We start from the raw sequence: 12580 nt of genomic DNA, 5'->3' as shown, positions 1-12580 counted from the left end.
TTTTTTCTATCTTTTTTATTTGTAGTTTTGAGATCATGATAATCTGGCATGATTGTGAGTGAACTAATAGGACAACTAGGTTTAATGTAGCTTGAAGTCATATCGGTATGTCATGACTTACATGCCACAGTTCATCGGTGTTGGTTCTGCTTGTCAGCATCTCTGCGGCTTAACTTAAGAGTATTTTAATCCATAACTTTTTCATTAAATTTAAAACATCTACTTTGCAAAAATTTGAAAATCGAGGATAAAATTTAAATACCAGCCGGCCTCAAAGTATCCCTTTTGTGCAAATCACCCAAAATAAACTCCCAACATTCCATTACTTGTAACTTCAGAACAACTCTAAAAAAATGTGCCACTCATAGCTCAAAAAGAAAGAAAAAGGAAAAGACCAAGAGCCCGTTTGGATTGGCTTATAAGTTGCTTATAAGCTGTTTTCAGCTTTTTTGAGTGTTTGACTGGCCAGCTTAAAGTCATTTTGTGCTTAAAATAAGCTCAAAAAATTAATTGGGCCCATTTGACTTAGCTTATCTAAAGCAGCTTATAAGCCAAAAAAATAAAAATAAGTTAGACTACCCCAACTTATTTTTTTAAGCTTATTTTTTGCAGCTTATAGGCATAAGCCCATCCAAACAGACTCCAAATATCAAATACAAAATGGTAGCTTCAACCTTATGCCAGTTTCTTTCATAGTTTCAACTTTTTTGGGTACATTCAATAGTATCAACTGGTGACAACGCCCTCTGTTTGGATGATTGTTTTCCGTGGTTCATTAATGTACAGTATGGTATGGTACAATATGGTGTAGTATTGTATTGTACTGTATTAATGAACACTATGTTTGGATAGACTGTATCGTTTGTTGTGGTTTAATAACATTTGTATTGCTTGGTTTGACTGTATGGTACTGTATAATAACTTGTAAGTTTACTAAAATACCCTTAACTCTTAAATAGAAATTAGTTTATATATATTAATAAAACTCAGGTAAAGAACAAATAGGAACTTTAAAAAATAAGTAGGTAGTGGGTGGGAGTGGTGGAGGGGTAGATGGTGTGAGGTGGGTGGTTGTGGTATGAGGGTGGGGGTTGGATTGGGTGGTGGTGAGGGGTAGTGGGTGGGGGTGGTGGAGGGGTGGGTGGTTGTAGGATAAGGGTGGGCGTAGTGGGTGGTAGGGTGGGGGTGAGTTATTGTGGGGTGGGGTTAGGCGGTGGTGAGGGGTAGTGGGTGGTGGTTGGGGTGGGTGGCAAAGGAGTGGGGTAGTTGGGGGTGGGAGTGGGTGGTAGGGTGGGGGTAGTGTGGGATGGATGGTGGAGGGTGGGGCAGGGATGGGGTGGGATGGATGGTGGAGGGTGGGGCAGGGGTGGGGTGGGGGTCAGTGGTAGGGTGGGGTTGGGGTATAATGGAGAAATGAAATATGTAATCACGGAAAAACCACCAAATCCGTGGTTACAAAAATTAGGACTTTTCATGGTTATATAATCATGGAATGAACCACGGATTTACAACACCATATCACATAATTTTAAGAACAATAAAAATAAACATGGTTTCATAGAAAACCATACATTAATGAACCACGGGAAACCACCATCCAAACGGGGGGTAAAAACTTAAAAACTAAATTTCTGCTAGTTTAAGCAATATTATTCATTCCATTTTGTCCATCTCCTTTAGAATCGTGTAACGAAGTAGGTGAAGTTGTGGTATCATGAGCTAATTCCACATCTGTTCCCTTGCAGCTTTCAGTAAGCTCTTCCAAGGGTTTGTATGTATATAATGATGCACATATAAGATAATATACAAAATTTAGTACCTGTAATCCAGCCATAAGCCAGTAAAAGTTTTCCAGTCTTCCCCTGTTGAGATTCCTATCAGGTAACCAATTCCTTTCTTTTCCAGTATTACTATGAACTAGAGTTACTATAAATGTGCCTAAGTAATTTCCAAAAGACGAGGCTAACGAATTAAGCGCGGCTCCAGTGCTTCTCATGCTTTCCGGGAATTGCTCAATAAGAAATTCAAGGTGCCCGACGTTCATGAACACTTCAGCTACTCCGTGGAGGCAATACTGCGGAACCAACCAGAAGACTCTAATCGGAATGACGGAGGCTGGATGGTCCAGTAAGTTATGATCTGCAGCCGCTTTTTTACGCTTAATCTCAGCAAGTGCTGCAGTTGCAGTAGAAAGAATGTTGATCGCGTATCCAATGCCCATTCGCTGCAAGCAAGTAATGCCTGATTTGTGTCCTGTTAATAAGGGTGACAAAATTAACTCATGAAAACGTGACTTGTCCAACCCGCCTAAGTTTGGGCTAATCATTGATCTGCCAAATTATTAGCTCAGTCCATTTCAGCCCAACTCATTTCAACAATTCAACCCATAAAATTTGGGCTGATATGAAGCCCAAATTGACCCATGAGACATCTTGTCAAAATATTTTCATTTTTTTTTTAATTACAGTCAATGCCTTCGGGTGATCTTGTTTACAACATATGACCAAATGTATAGGTTTTGTATATTTCGGTCAGATTGGTAAATAAGTTTGGCCGAACTAGACATATTGGTAAGTTTCCCTTTTTTTATTTGATATGTTATATATAATAATAATAATAATAATAAAGAAAAAAAGAATAGTTTTATTAGATACTAAAAAATTATAAAAGAACAAACAAAGAAGCTAGAACTTAGTAATAATTGGGTGACTTAGGATATGACCCGCTTTTTAGCCCATTTTAGTTCAAGTAACTTTTGGGCTGTTCAATAACCCGTCCATTTATTAACTCAACTCATTTAGACCTGCCCAAATCCAACCCAACCCGTCCTTTTGACACCCTTACCTGTGAACCGACGAGCAAAAGGAACAAAGAACCGCTCGTATAGCGCAAGGCCAATGAGAACCGTTAAGACGCTAAAAATAGCCATGCTGGCTGGAGGTATTTGGAAGCTATGAGACAAATGACGATCCATACTGCGTGCCTGCTGGATTGTAAAGCTGCTTACATGTGAATGTGAAGCAAAATGTAATATCCCTGCAACCCAAATTGGAAACATCCTTAGGATGCACTTCAACTCTTCTATTCTATGAACGGTAGCTAGCCTCCACAAATTTGGCTGGTGTGACTCTTTCATGTCATCATCAGTTACTACAGCTGCTCGATCAAGGCACCTTAACAAAATTGGCTAAATTAGTAAAGCAATAAAGTGACAGTTCTTTAAAAGTTCTAAACCCAAATAAATAGAACTACTACTAAAAGAGCATAATTTTTTTTTTCAAAAGGAGTATTGAATGGGCATCAAAACTCTTACAAGCTTTAAGTGTGATGTGAGAAACTGGTAAGCAACTTTTTTTCTTTAAATCTTGTTTAATGCTTCTCCTCTAGAAATTCTTGTATTATGTGGAGTGGCATTGGGTGTAAATATTTGCTAAAGAATAAATTGCAATATTGTCCTTCGAAAGGTTCTACAAAAATTGCAACAGAGGGAGTAATTTATTTGTCCAGTTCTTTTAGCCATTTTATGCTACATATACGGGTTCATCATACCATAAAAAAAAATTACTTGAAATCACCTTACTTGAAATGATTAGTGTGCAAAAGCCTTCCATCGCATGAGATAGCAGTATCGAGCTCTTTGTTCTCATATAAGAGACGAGCATCGGCTGGAACGACAACTTTTCTCTTCCTCACTGAGGCAACAATGACCTGTGTCAATCTGACAAATGGACTTCCTCCTGGTTCTACTTTTCTGTAAAATGGTGATCCAATAACGAAAGCGATAACTGAAAGGGCCATGGCAATGGTTAGAAGTCCAAGACCCCATCCCCAGTTTACGTTGTCTTGGATATAAACAACAACAGTTAGTGCAGTTAGCGTAGCCATTGTCACACAGAAATAGAACAGATTATAGAAGTTCCACCTTCGCGATTCTACTTTAGATTTCCTCATGTCCAACTGGTCGGCAGCAAAGGTAACTACACAAGGTCTAAGACCTCCTGTACCAATAGATGTCAAGAGGAGACAAATGTAGAGCACCCAGAGTTGCGACTTTGAAGCTTCTTTGCAGTTCTCCTGAGTCGGACATGGTGGAGGACGGAGTTGTGGCATGATTGCTGAGACGGTGATGCTGACCAATCCCTGTCACATATGCATATAGACATCTCAGACACAGATTTGATCAGGAATAGCGACGGACAAATTTTATAGCTAAACAGCAAAATCCGGCACTAATCCTAGTTAGTGATGGATTATCAGAATTTAAATTATGTTAGCTACAAGCAATTTAGCGACAGATTAGCGATGAAGTTCCTAGCTAATTCTATTTTTTTTTTTTTGTGGTGAATGTCTTAAACATTGGATCAAGTCTAAATGTGAAGAGAAAAATCTGTTTCTCCTTATATTCAGTATGACCCATAGATGATTTTCAATAATCAATTTCCAGAATGAGAACAGCATGTCAAAAAATATTAACAATAAGAATCTGACACTATGTTCTGAATACTCCTCTAGAGTTGAAAAACCAAACTTTTAACTAATAAAAAGTTTCTTGTGCAACCCAAAAAGTAGAAACATCCTAGGAGCACAAACATGCATTTAACTCCAGGTAATTGGTCAATGCCCGTTAGTTTAAAAAAAATTATCAGATCTGCATATCAATTTAAAAGGTTTCCGACCCCTTACTAACACTGAGCAGTGTTAGTTACATAGTCAGACCTCTCAATAATAGTCATCCTCCATAACAACATTTTACTGTATCAGTGTTGTTTTCTTGGAACCATGTTATGTTATATTATATATCAGTGGCGGAGCCACAACCCAGCAAGGGTGTTCAACCGAACACCCTTCCCCGAAAAAATATACTGTGTAGGTATATAAATTATTACGTATTACAAACATATATTACGTATTGGACACCCTTAATATATAGATTATATAAATTCGAACACGCTTGACAAAATTCCTAGCTCCGCCACTGTTATAGAGAATATATTCTCTATAACAACATCTCGCTGTAGCAGCCAAAAAACATCTCAACCAAAGACGTTGTAATAAACAGGTTTGACTGTATGGCCTTTCAACTTCAATTGATCGATATGTAAAGATATAATAATGCATGAACCTGAGGACACAGAGAGAGGGAAAGAAGCATACCATCTCATAAATTATGGAGCCAACAATAATTGTCCAAAATCGGCCAGCAAATGAGTCAGCAACAAGAGCACCAATAAGTGGAGTGAAATTGGAAATGCCGCTAAAGTTTGCTAGGGTGTTGGATGCCTTTACCAGAGGCACATTTAGCACCTGTGTTAGGTATGTTATCAGGTTGCTATGAAATCCAGCGCCCACAAATCTGTCGCATACTTCATTAGCTGTTCAAGAAGAATAAGGATTGTTAATTAATTTACTTCCAATATCACAACATATGACCATCTGAGATTTTAAGATCAATGCACTTATGCTCTGAAATAATGGATTAAGACAAGTCAAAACTATGAGTCACTATAAGCTTCTCTAATGTGTTAAAATTTTACAGACGCATTCTAGAATCAAATCATTCAGTAATTTTGCAGCTTCACAACTTCTTTAATATACTCCAACAGTTTACGTATTACAAGTTTCAGATGTTCCGTTCCTGGTTCTTTCTTTATAGGCGTAATATATGGATGACCCCTTAAATTTTGTCATTAAATTTGATTTAGACACTCGAACTACGACCTGTTTCGAATTCAACACCTGAACATAAGATAAAGTGTCCCTATTAGACACTTTCAGCTCAAATTTTGAAAAAGTTTCAGCGCGTGTGTTCAAGTGCTCGTTATGTAGATAAGTTAACTACTTAAAATATGTCACCTCCTTTAATTGTACGCATTAGCTTCAATAAGACATAAAACCTAAGGCATGTTCCAATTGAGGCTAATGTATAGTTAAGGATGTGATATATTTTATGTGGTTAACTTATTTATGTAATGGGAGTTTGAGAATACACTGCAACAGTTATTCCAAAATTTGAACTGAAAAAGTTTCCACTTTATCAGATGTTCAAAAGGAACATGTCGTAGTTTGAGTATTTTAAATGTAATTTACTAGCAAATTTAACTGGTTGTCCATGTATTCCGCCATCTTTGTTTAAGTACCTTTTCCCTCTCCTCTTCTTATCCTATTCCAGGATCCAAGCCCAATGGACAAAAAGGGAAAAGAAACAGGAAAAGACAAACTATCGTGGTTCTTGTATAAAGTAAGCATAAAATTTCAAGAATGTCTTTCTTTTCTGAGTAAATCCAAAGATATCTTTAGATAGTTAATTTAAAATTCGACAGCAGCTGTATACCTTCTTGGTTTTATCTCTCAAGGGTCAGCAACAACTTAAGTCACTAAAAGTAAATAGAAATAAGAGGACTTTATTCCTTGCGTTATTATGAGATCGATCGTCAGCTGAATATTAAGGTGATTTTGAGAAACGATTGGCAACTGAATACTTGCATCCTACAACTAAAGTTCAACTTTACCAAAATAAAAGAATACACTTTAGAGCGATCTTCATTTTCTCGATTTGGTAATAGTCTAGTGGCAAGACAAATATGTAAATTCTAGTCATGAAAAACAAAATCTGGATGGCATTTGGGAAGTTCCATGCAGATCACTAATATAGTCAATGAGATACAAGGATGTCGGGATCAAATTCCTATCCCTATTGAGCATGTACTAAGAGAGGGTAATGTTTTGACTGATTATATGTGTGTTGATTTCTCAAATGATCACTTAACTAATAGTTATTATCTCAAAAAGTAACATTTCTTCTTGATTCCAATTTCCTTTAACAAATAAAGTAATTTTATGCGATAATAACTATCAGTTGAGTTGAGTCACCATATCAGAAATCAACTCCTAGTTATATTACCAATCTTGCTTTTGATGATGCTGAGATCATCACTATATATATACACCACTTTGAAGAGTTACAAACAAAGGGCAAACGGACCCTGAATCTGGACAAAGGCAGGATGTTCAAATTTGCAAATCAGATCGAATTGCCAAAGGTTGAAAACCTGGATCGAAGAATCACCATAGGCTGAAGACTAATTGCTCTATTGATGAGTTGATTTCTCATATGGTAGCTCAACTAATAGCTATTATATCATAAAGTCACCTTTCTTCTTGATTTCAATTTCTTTCAACAAAGAAAGTGACTTCATAATAACTATTGGTTGAGTAACCATCAGATATATCAACTCTAGTATTGATAGCAAAGTAGAGGCAACAAACATGAAAGGAGCTCGCTTTGGAAGCCATCCAGTTGGTACTTGAACACTATCTTAGTTATGTATATTGGCATTTCTATACTTTCTAGATTCTAGTGTCCCACGTTGTGTCGTAGTCGGGAATTCTAGATGTGCTTGCAGGCTAATTTTCTCCAATGATGACCTTCCTATATTAGCCTACCCTGTGTTCAGGAGCAACACCGTGTTTAATAGCTTAGATTTGTTTTGTGGACCTTTTGTTTTTCTTATTACTAATAAAATCAACCAATAGACAGCCACATGCTTACTGGTATATTAGTTAAAAAAATTACTAAAAAAGAATATGTAAATTCATCCTATATTAATTAGTAATTCAGTCAAGAGAACATGTGCAAGTGAGACTTACCCTAAAGAAAGTCACTAAACTATTTTTTGTGACTATAAAGTCACTCAACTTATAAATTATCTCTTAGAAATAACTAAGGCCGGAAAATCAACTAAATCTCAATGGAAAATCATATAAGCAAGCTAAAATACCATGTTAACTCAAATTATAGAGATTTAACATTTCCATAATCTTGCAAACTTATTATTGGTAGTAAAAGAAAATATCAGTTTGCAAAATAATGGAAATGTTAATTTTTTATAATTTGAGCTAACATGGTATTTTTGCTTGCTATATGATTTTCCAGTGAGATTAAGTTAGTTCTATTCTGAAAGATTAGCTATAAGTTGAGTGACTTTATAGTCACGAACAATAATATAGTAACTATTATAGGAAAAAGTTGAAAGTTCAATGACCATTTGAGCAATTAACTCCACAATCACGTTAGTAGACAATGAATGAACAAGAAGTTGGAAGTGGGAACTTACCAAGTATAAAGGGCATTGTTTTCATTCCTCCAAGATTCTTCTTTTCATTTTCAATTGTCTCATTCTTCTCATCTTCTTCCTTTTTCTCGCCATGTTGTTGAACAACCAGCTCTTGCTCCACCACCTTCATATTTTCACTCATGGCTTAGCTATTCTTAGGTATGAAATGCAAGCAATTTGGATAAATGAGTACAGAACAAGAAATTCCCTATAGGTGTAGGGAATATTTATTGACATTCTTGCCCATGTAAATTTGTCTGATCTATTGCTGGAAATTGTTTTCATTTGGAAGTATATGGTCTCTTTTTTGGTTCTATCTCTACTTGAATGGGATTTCAGAGGCGGATTCATAATTTTAAGAGTAGAATACTTAAGATCACCTAAATTTGGAGTTTTATCCAAATCTCTTTTAACTTATGTCTGGTCCGAATAATTACCTCCTATATATACCTAACTTTTATATAATTGTTATCCTCTCAAACAATAATAAGTCCTAATTACCCCTTGTACTTGGTTATTGTATAATCCAAGTGATTTCAAATTACGTTAAACATGTGAGGATGTAAAACAACAACCACATCATATTAATCTGATGTGTTAAAATATGTAAAATACCACTTGTTTTATATCTAGCCATTCCAACGGCTATTTTCTTATATCCAATTCCATATATTTTCTCCATTCCTCCGTTAAAATACAACTACCAATTTTTCCTTGTTTTACCATTTTTCTTTTGAGGGGTAATGATTATAAAAAAAAGTCAAGTATAAAGGGGTAATTAGCACCAGTTATTGTTTGAGAGGGTAACAGTTATTAAAAAGTCAAGTACAAGGATAGTTATGACCAAATATAGTTTAAGGGTTCTGAATAAAGCGTGTCGGGTTTAGAGGGGTCTTTAGATATTCTGTCCAATTTTAAGTTTTTGAGTTCCTGCTGACAATCTCAAGTTAATATATAATAATAATTAGATCAAGAAACTGTGTTCTGAGTTAAATATTCCTTTATTTAATGATTTTTTTCAATACAAGTATATAGGTTAGGCGAAAATAGCTGAATTCACGTGAATCCATAACCATTGCATTAAATTTGCCTCTGGAATGAGTAATATATTGCAGTCTGCTTTTTCCGTTTTCAGTTTACTTTTTACTGTGGGGTCTCACGCGGGTTTTTGTTTTATTTTGCAATTTTTGAATTTTGATGTCCATGTGACTGTTAAATCAGTTTTGCAATACATAGTTGGTTCGAAATCTGCAGATATTGTTCCGGAGAAAAGACAATAACAACACATTAAACAAAGTGTTTCTACCTGTTTTAGGTTTTAAATCTAACTAGGAGCCTGTTTGGATGGGCTTAAAATAAGCAGCTTATAAGCTGAAAACAGCTTATAAGCCAAAAAAAAAAAAGTTGGGATAGGCTAACTTATTTTTTTTGGCTTATAAGCTGCTTTAGATAAGCTAAGCCAAACGGATTCAATTATTTTTTTGGGCTTATTTTATGCACAAAATGACTTTAAGATGGCCAGTCAAACACTCAAAAAAGCTGAAAACAGCTTATAAGCAACTTATAAGCCAATCCAAACGGGCTCTAATTCCTGAGTGAAAATATCTCTCACCTCAAAAATGGTCATTGAGTAATATATTAGATCTCGATGGGTTAGCTGTTTAAAAGTAACTGATAAATATTATGTGCGGAAACTTACTTTTGGGTACTGATGAAGCAGATTTTCTAAATAAGCAATTACGTTTTTTAATAAAAGTGTTGAACTTGAAAATAAATAATTTGTGTGTTTTGTAGAAAGGTGTTGATAAGCACTTTTTTTTGTTAAAAGATTGAAATGTTCTTAAATTTATTTCCAAAAAATATAGATTTGAAAGTATTTTATATAAAATGACGAATGATAAAAATAAAATAGATATAATTAAAAGACCAAATACATAACCAGCCCTTCAACGTGTCAAACAATTCCATTTGAACACCTTATCTCAAGATGTTTCCAATTGAACACCTAATGTTTGCAAAAGATGTGCCTATTAAACCCTTCATTAGCAACTGCCCAAAAATAACTGTGCACGTGAAACTTACTTGCGTTGTGGTAGATTGACTAATGATTTAAAGACACGTGGATTTTTAGCTTAATAATCTAAATAATAAATGTTCTTCCAACGTGGCTTTCACTCAAAATAACTAAAAGTGGAAAAAATTTCAGACCAATGTTTCTGATCCCTCCTTCCACTTTCCTCCATCATTTTTCGTTTGTTACTTAGAGCACGTTTAGATTGGCTTATAAGTTGGTCAAACCAGCTTATAAGTTATTTTTAATTTATTTGAATGTTTGGTAAAAATAGAAAACATCTTAAATGGAGTTAAAAAGTGCTTAAAATAAGTTAAAATCAAGAAATTATTCAATCCCAACTTATTTTTTGGGCTTAAAGTCATTTTAGTTTGATTAATAACTTTACCATTTTATTCCTTATATTTTCTGTTAATTTCAATACTATCCTTACTTCTAAAAATCTTTTAAGCACTTTTATCCAAACAGATAACTGCTTATTTACAAAATAACTTTTAGCATTTAAAAGTATTTTAAACACACTTATGCTTAAAAAACGTTTTTTTTTTTTTACTAATCCAAACGAGCTCTTCATGACAAAGCTTCTTATTACCATTAGAGATGAGTTTTGGAGAAATTTAGTACCCTGTTCCCATCTCAAGTAAGACAAAAAACAATAAATTAGTCAACTATGAAAATATTAACACAAATTTTAGGTTCAGATCTGCAGTCCATCTTATGGCTACTAATCATAGATTTGGTTGCTTGTTCTACGACTTCTTGTTTCAGCGAAGAAGGTGAGTTTTGAAGTTTCCCGGCGACGGAATTTCCGACTTGGGCGGTCTGTGTAGTGTGTGTATAGGTTGGAACAGTGAGAGAGTAGAAGATGGACCCATGTAAGCTCAATTTCAATATCACTTTAAGTAGTGACGGAGTCAAGATTTTCATCTATGCGTTCAAAAATTCTAAAAGGTAAATACACGATAAAGTCAGGAGGTTTAACATCTTATATATATACATAATAAAATAATTTTAACTTTAAAAATACACTATAATTTTTTACCGAATCCGAATCCCCTGGAGCTAACGTGGCTCTGCCGCTGACTTCACACTCCAAAAAGAGGTGTAAATCACGCACTGTGCCATGTCAGCAGTGTGTGCTTGATAGACACAATTTTAACTAATACTCCTGGTAGGTGTTCAATTGGAAACATCTTGAGATAAGGTGTTCACATCGAATTTTTTGACAAGTTAAAAGGGCTGCTTATGTATTTAGCCTAATTAAAAGCTCAGTTTTAGAAAGAGTAGTTGGGAGATTAAAAGAGATAGTAGGGATGATCATAAAATATTTTGGATGATTCAGTACATTTGATCTCTACCTTTTGTATGATTAAGTACTTTTGATCTCTACCTCCTCAAGATAAATAGGGATAAGGTTTATGTACACACTATTCTCTTCAAATTTCATTTATGAGATTACACTGGATTGTTATTATTGTTGATTATGCACTTTTGATGTAAAATTATATGACTTTTATTCTTTTGGCTTATAAAAACTTTTGATGTTTATCAAAGCGTAAATAAGTTAAAAAATAATGTATAAGTCAATTTGACCAGTTTATACTTAGCCAAACACCAGTATAATTTCGTCCAGGAAATAACATACAGCCATTGTTATTCTGACACATTCAATAATTTACATCTATCCATCCCTCCTGAGTTCCTAGGAGCAGGATTTTGTAAGTAGCATGGTCCAATGAGGAAAAGATAATTTATATTAGTAATAAATTTGGAGGAAGCAAGTGGTCACATGTTCACTTCTTTAATTAACAGGAGAGTGACGAGTTCAGCACCAAAATGATATGCATATTTTATTAAATTAAAAACCTAAAGTAATGTATAAAAAAAGTAAACATGGTGGGATTGCTTTATGCGTGAAAAACATAAGATATGTAAACATGGTGGGATTGCTTTATGCAAACTAAATAATTGGATGCCACAAAAGTGTGTATTTTTAAATGAATTAAGGACTAGCCTTCTGCACATATTTACAAAATTTGTGTAATGAATTTAACGACTAGGACTAGCTAGGATTTTACAAAAACAATGTATGGAGGACTACTTTTCGTTAATTAAAGTTTCTGTCCTGGCATCGTAATCTTTTCAACTGAATTATATTGTTATTTTCAGTGACAAATTAAATAATATCTTCCTTTGGAATTTGATAATTAGCATGTACAATTAGTTTTTAGAAGTTCATTACCTCGTAGGGTCCTGCTATCTCCTGCAATCCTTGATAGTTAAAAGAACAGTAAAAATTCTTTTATTCACAATTTTATGTAACAAAATCATTGACCTATTTTTTTAGGAAGGCAACAAAACCTGTAACTAATTCTTCTCTAGAATATTTCCTCAC

General features: G+C 34.6%; 1 protein-coding gene across 1 annotated transcript; it reads right to left on the bottom strand.

The window, feature by feature from the left end:
• Nucleotides 1–1553: 1553 nt before the first annotated feature.
• Nucleotides 1554–8409, bottom strand: LOC132605936 (protein NRT1/ PTR FAMILY 3.1-like). The gene is made up of 5 exons (XM_060319219.1): nucleotides 8115–8409; nucleotides 5155–5372; nucleotides 3581–4140; nucleotides 2845–3173; nucleotides 1554–2253 (listed from the first exon to the last, which is right to left on the bottom strand). The coding sequence occupies exons 1-5, from the start codon at nucleotides 8254–8256 to the stop codon at nucleotides 1640–1642; spliced, it is 1863 nt and encodes a 620-aa protein (XP_060175202.1). The 5' UTR covers nucleotides 8257–8409; the 3' UTR covers nucleotides 1554–1639.
• Nucleotides 8410–12580: the final 4171 nt, after the last annotated feature.

Source organism: Lycium barbarum, chromosome 8, assembly GCF_019175385.1.
Source record: "Lycium barbarum isolate Lr01 chromosome 8, ASM1917538v2, whole genome shotgun sequence".
Taxonomy (NCBI): domain Eukaryota; kingdom Viridiplantae; phylum Streptophyta; class Magnoliopsida; order Solanales; family Solanaceae; genus Lycium; species Lycium barbarum.
This window is presented reverse-complemented; position numbering and strand designations above follow the sequence as displayed.